This window comes from Colossoma macropomum, unplaced genomic scaffold (assembly GCF_904425465.1).
Source record: "Colossoma macropomum unplaced genomic scaffold, Colossoma_macropomum, whole genome shotgun sequence".
NCBI classification, from domain to species: domain Eukaryota; kingdom Metazoa; phylum Chordata; class Actinopteri; order Characiformes; family Serrasalmidae; genus Colossoma; species Colossoma macropomum.
In genome coordinates, this window is record NW_023494786.1 from 33374545 (window position 1) to 33381106 (window position 6562).

The window sequence follows — 6562 nt, forward strand, 5'->3', positions numbered from 1 at the left end:
CCTGTAACAGCCCACAACTTGATCTTTTTTCCAAACCGTCTCAAGTTTGGAAAGCATGGATTCAGATGAAGTTGCTGTGTAAACAATGGTTTACAAGCATTTCTTGTGTTAATCACGTCACTGTATCCGTCTAAATAGTAATTTATTTATTAATAAGGTTATTTTAGTTAATTACTGTTTAGGTCAGCATTCTCCTGCCCTGCTTCTGGGTCAGATGATCTTGTGCTCCTTTTTATTTGAATCCATGTTTTTCAGCACTAATCACTGACAGTCATCAGCAGTTTGTAACTCATTTCTGTGTGTAATTAATTTTTTCGTCTTTAACAGCTGCCAGAAGCTTCGAGCCAAGCCCTGTTTGCTGACGGCCAAGCGCATATTTGGGCTCTGGAAGGTACGAGCAGCTGAAATGTCTGTACATTGTGTTTGATGTTATGACCTTATTTATGATCTGTGCACGCTCACCATCTACCCTGGGGGCAGACTTTAATCCGGTAAACAGGACAAACACAACGTATTGCTGACAGTACATTAAATAAAACAGGATGATCTCAGCAGGGTAGAGTCCTGTGTATAAATATTTCAGTTATTACAAATAATGCAATAAACCCTCACATATAACAAATCAATGAATATGACATCACAGATTTCTTTGTTTATGAACTGGTGGACTAATAAATAAATAAATAAATGTCTTGGAAAAACTTTAGAGTTGTTCCTCTTGTCGTTCAGCTTGTTCTGTATTGCCGAACTGATTTATAATGTTTTTATGAAAGGTTTGTCTCATCTGGTGGCTGCTTCCTTCTCTGAGGACAAGTACGGAGTGGTCCAGACTACATTACCCAGCATCCTCGGCAGCATGTTGTCTTTGCAAGAGGTAAACTCTGAAGTAGGCCTGAACGATTTGGGGAGAATATCTAATTGCGATTTTTCCCACTAATATTGCAGCTGCAATTTAAATTCCAATTTTTTTATAAATTGAGATTCAGGCCTGATTTATTTTGGCCAAGAAGTCCAGAATATCTGCCTTTTTCAGCTTGAGGCTCGACCCCTGGACACAGCGTGCCAAACTGCAAGTAAGTTGTGGTTGTGATGTCACAACACGTGGAGGTTTGGTTGCCTCTGATTGGTCTAACTCGTCTTCCCAAACTCTTATTAGGTTCTGTTTCCCCTTTTAGAACTTAAAACAACATGTGCACACTTACAAAAGATGGTTCTTCAAGGGTTCTTTAGTGAAGATAATGGTTCTATATAGAACCATAAACATTCAATGACTCATTGGCATGCTTAACAAGTTCTTTGCATGATGAAATATTTCTCTAAATTTTGGACATTTTGTTGTGTTGTGTTGTGTTGTGTTGTGGGTGTGTGTGTGTGTGTGTGTGTGTGTGTGTGTGTGTGTGTATGGTTCTATATAGCACCAAAATGTTCTTCTGTTGTTATAAGCTTGACATTGTAACAATAGCAGAACCCTGTTTGGTGCTGTATAGAACCATATACAACACATTTTCCTTCAATTCGGATGAAGGATTTCACCATGCGAAGAACCTCTTAAGCATGCAAGTGGGTCTTTGAGTGTTAATGGTTCTATATAAAATGATTGTCTTTACTGAAGAACCATCTTTTTTAAGAACCTTGAAGGACTGTCTTTTTTAAGAGTGTACGCTATAATTAAAAAAAAAAATCGCAGCTCTCGCGATCTGAAAATGGCACCGTCTTGAAATCAATGTTTTAGCCCTGCTCTAAAGATTAAACTACATGATGGAGTGTAAAAGTGCATTTTTCCAAAAGTGCAGTGATTTTTGAAACGTTATAACCAACACTGTACAACTGTTAGTTCATATGGCGCAATTAAATTTGTTCAGAAGCTTTTTTCCGTGTTATTTGTAATAATTGCATGTTTTGTTTTGTCTTTTTCACAATAAGTGTATCATTCCGCTGAGCACTGGTCGCCAAGCAACGACCTGTTTTAGGCTGCAGCCAAACATATACAGGGAGATTCACTCGAAAGAGGCCCCGAATATTCTGTTGTAACTTCAGTTAGGATGAAGCAATCTGAACCAAAAAAGTGCTCTACATACTAGGGATGCAACGATTATTCGCCTTGGTCGACTAAAATCGACAGCCAAATTAGTTGGCAACTAATTTAGTAGTCGATTAGTCGGTGACGTCGATTAGTCGGTGAACGCGCTCACTAGAGGCGTTTCGACATTACCGCTTACTGGAGAGTTAACAACAGCGCGATGGCAGAGGAGAGACGCTGACTTTACTCCGTTTCAATAAGGTTTAGTTTCAGCAGAGTGTAGACAGACAGCAGAGTGTACAGAGCACAGACTGCACTGTTTACATTTAACATTTAAATTTAGATAGATTTTTTTATTTACTTGATTAAAGGAAAACAACTTAGTGTTTATATTTATTGCTGCTGCTTTGCACATCCTTGGTTATAAATTTTGACAGGAAAAATACACGAGTTTTATTTATTTATCTTTTGTATTAGCAGGAAAGTTAATTAAAACAGTTAATTCTTGAATGTTATTCATCTTTATTGTCTTCACTGGTAGTTGTGCTCTGTACATTCTGCTCAAGCTAAATTTAAAAGCTAATAGCTACATAAAAGTTATTCGGTAATGCAGTGATTCATAATCCGAATAACCGATCATTCGTTTCAGTAATCGATCGATTATTTAACTATCAAATTGGTCGTTTGTTGCAGCCCTACTACATACCTTAACGTATGTGTAATTGATTGCATTACATGCGATGCTGGAAGTGATCTCCGTTTTCTGCCAGACACGTTTCGACGCGGTGCTCCATGTTCCTGAACGTATCGGCAAGCATATCGGGGGGAATAGCAGCAACTTCACGTTGGATTTTTTCCTTCAAATCTTCCACAGTGCGAGGCTCGTTCCCATAGACTTTTCCTTTGAGCATAACCCAAAGGAAGAAGTGTGGTGGTGTCAGATCCGGCGACCGAGGCGGCCGAAGCACCTTTGAAATGACCCTGTTGCCGAAGGAGGACTCAATTTCTGCCGTGCTCCTTGCCGATGTGTGACCCGTGGAAGTAACCTTTTGTTAACTCATGATCATCCAGTTGATTCACAAACTGTTCAAAAATGTCCAGGTGCACATCGTTGTTCACGGTGGTGTCAAAGAAAATGGGGCCTATGATGTGCAGCCTCACCGCTCCGACGCAGGGGCATCCCGGCTTGTTCGAAGCTCCATATACTGAGGAGCTCGTTGCGCGCTGTTTGGTTCAGATTGCTTCATCCTAGAGAGAGTTATTACAGAATATTCAGGGCCTCTTTCGAGTGAATCTCTCCCTGTATTTTAGCACATAGAAAAAATGAAAATGGACAAGGCCTAACTTCTATAAGATAATGTTTGACCTGCAGCCCGTTTGCTCAGATTCTGTAGAAGAGAGTGACCGCAGAGTGACCGTAATCCTAAGTGAGCTTTTTGATCGGCAGCTTGTGATGAACTGTAATCACTCAAACACAGAATACAACAAAATACAGTTCAGCAAATGAGATGGGCTGTGAAACACTTTACAGACTGACTGGAACAAAACCACACTCAGCTTCATATGGAAGACACTGAAAAAGCTGAGCTCAACCTGATATTCACACAGTTCTGTGGCCGTGTCTGTAACGCAAAAGGGGACTACTTTTTGTGGTGGAAGGAGTTTCCAATATTAAAGCCGCACTGTTTAAGATTTTGGGATTTGGAGACCTCTCTGGTGGAAGTGTGTAACTGCACACAACATGCAGAACAACATTCTGTTGCGTGGATTGTGCTTCGGTCTCATCAGAGCGGATGAATCTGGTGATTGAAAGAGTGAATTATCCACTATTGTCGTCACATCTTCATCAGTATGATGTTGATTTTGAGATCATTCGAGACCTAAACATCTAGCTGGGCCTTCTTTTTGAGTCTTATTTGATGTTAAGATGTAAAGATGTACGACGTGGTGTGAAAAACTCCCGACCCGACGCCTCTGACTGAAATGATTATTTCAGGCTTTACAGGGCGACTCAGCAGCTCACAATGTTTGCGGCTTCTTTGTGATACTCTGGTCTTTATTTTGCAGACCTGTTGTTGCTGTTGATCATATTTATGTGATGCCTTCTTTCAAAACTCTGCTCCTTGACCCTTCTTGTTTCTGGTTAAGGCTGTGGACAGGCACTTCAAGCTCCCTCATGCCTCCAGTAAGCCGGTGAAGACGAGCTGCAGCCTGGGAGACTCCACTTATAAAACTCTCCGCTTCGCCCTGAGGGCCTCCCTGAAGACCGCCATCTACAGGATAACCTCTACGTTTGGAGAGCACTTAAAGTAAGCCCTGCTTTCTTCCCTGCCTTCCGTTCAGCCTATCAAAAACAGTAACACACTGCACTCCCCGGCCACTTTATCAGAAACCCTTCCAGAAGTAGCTCCACCCTGCACAGTTGGAGACTGTAGCTCACCTGTTGGTGCACAGTGTGCTAAAGGCCTTTACACACCGAGCGTGATTTATTCAGACTAAATTTACAGACCTGTATTATTGATGATATCGTACACACCAAGCCCAATTTTTGGTTTTCAGCCTCTGTTTGATTTTGCAAAGTTCCACAGACAACTTGAACTCACTCGGCCAACCGATCGGCTGTGTCGATTTTAACAAACTTCACGAGGATTCGTTTATCTTCTGCTTTTCGCAGGTTGTGCCAGTGTCTACAAAATCAGCTCAAATTAGACTGTGGACATCTCAGATATTTCTAAAAGTGCACATAAGGTTTCAGCTCCTGAATAAGATGGTGAAACTCTCTCCTTTTGCAAAATGGAGAGTAGCCCACTGTCACCGTCTGCTGTTTTTTCAGGAGCGAAGGATGCAACACTGGAACTACGGAAAACGGGTGAAAAAAGTCAGAGAAAGGCTGTACGGACGAAAGGTTGACACCGTCGGTAACAATGGCCAATTAACGTTGACCTTTCCTGAACCGTTTCTCTTTCCATAGTTCCAGTGTTGCCGTTGATGTCTGCTCAGTGAGTCACGCCCGAGATTTTGAGTTGTGAAGGGAAACATGAATCGGTCTTTCGGGTTACCTAGTCATATGTTGAACATTATCAATCTTTGTTACAAGCTGAGCTCAGATTAACTGGGTTATGTGCAGTTGGTACAGACAGCTGGCAGATCGCAGCCTTGTGAGGTGGTGCTGGGGGTGTTCAGCTCAGCGTGAGTGTGGTTCTCTCCTCACTCTCGGCTCCTGTGCTTTCATATTAATGAGTGCGGTGCGAGTAGGGCGTCATCAGGGGGCGGTAACGTTGTTTGACTGATTTGCATACTGTGACGTGTCATTGTACTTTAGTACGAAGACACGTCATCTGCGCCTATAGCAGAGTTGAACCAGAGGGGGCGCTGCAGAGGCGGAACTGACAACTATAAAAATGATATTTTTATCGTTTGGAAAGATGTGTTTACATTTTAATCCAGGCTGGAGTTTATTATTATTACAGAGCAGAGCATTTCAGCTGTAGTTACTCTTTAATATAACCTAAAGCTTTTCAGACTTTGTTGTTCCGTTTGTTGTGTTTACACAATGTAAAAAAGGGTCAGATAGTTTTTAAATGAGTCGTGAAGTTTCATTATGACTAATGATTGATTTGCTGTGTGTTCTTTTTGTTTTCAGTGCTGTCTGTATATCAGCGGAGCATCAGAAGAGACTTCAGCAGTTCATGGAATTCAAGGAGTAACTACGTTATCTCTTATGCGGATGCACTTTGGGTGGATGGGGGTGTTTGTATGTGTGCGTGTGACCATCTCTCTAAAGGACCTGAGTATTTCAGTCATAAACGCAGGGTTTGGCACCTGATGGATCACTGAAAGCCTTATATCTATACGATCTGGTGCTGCACTGTGCTTCTCTTCATTTGCTGTGAAAATCATTTAGCTCCACATTTTTGCCACACTAACAGGTTAGTATTTCCTTTCAGAGGTTCTCTCTTCCCTTTTTGGGAGTGTAAGATCCGTAAACGGACCTGATGTGAAGATAGGAAGTCAAAAAGCATAAAGGTTATTTACAGAACTTAAAGGGGAGCTCCACTCGCCTTTTGAAATTTCAGCATAATTAACTGGTTAAGATGTAAACAGAGTCGTTCAGAGTGGTTTGGTGTGAAACGCTCTGTTCTAGAGAAACTTACCGAGTCAGAATTGTTCACAGTGGTGGTGATAGGAACCAGACGTCCACCTCTAAAAGCTCCCTCACAGAAAGTTCCTACATTTCTGTGAGTATGACTGCCTGCCTGATGTCTGAGACGCTGTTTGCTCAGAAGACTCGTGTAGGTTCACTGGTGGTTTTGGATAGTAAATAAAATGTCTATGTGTGTTGTTGTCATGGCGACCCCTGGTTCCTATCACCACCACTGTAAAGACATCTGAACCATTTCACACCCAACCACTCTGAATCTCTCTGATTACATTTAAACAGTTCAGTTATGTAGAAAATTTGAAAATTAGTGGAAATCACCCACCTTTAAAGGAAGGTTTTAAACTTCTGAAACAAAATCCATCCATAATTTTGGTATTTAA

At 41.5% G+C, this 6562-nt stretch overlaps 1 protein-coding gene across 2 annotated transcripts in view; it reads left to right on the forward strand.

The window, feature by feature from the left end:
* The window catches only part of ndc1 (NDC1 transmembrane nucleoporin), a 29167-nt gene extending 22961 nt beyond the window's left edge, over window positions 1-6206 (forward strand). Inside the window, exons 15-18 of one of the 2 annotated variants that reach the window (XM_036565402.1) lie at window positions 328-391; window positions 774-874; window positions 4169-4329; window positions 5664-6206. In XM_036565402.1, coding sequence (XP_036421295.1) covers window positions 328-391; window positions 774-874; window positions 4169-4329; window positions 5664-5727 — 390 coding nt within the window. In that variant the 3' untranslated portion in view covers window positions 5728-6206. The remainder of the gene's footprint in view (window positions 1-327; window positions 392-773; window positions 875-4168; window positions 4330-5663) is intronic. The other variant, XM_036565400.1, reaches the window with a different exon arrangement.
* Window positions 6207-6562: the final 356 nt, after the last annotated feature.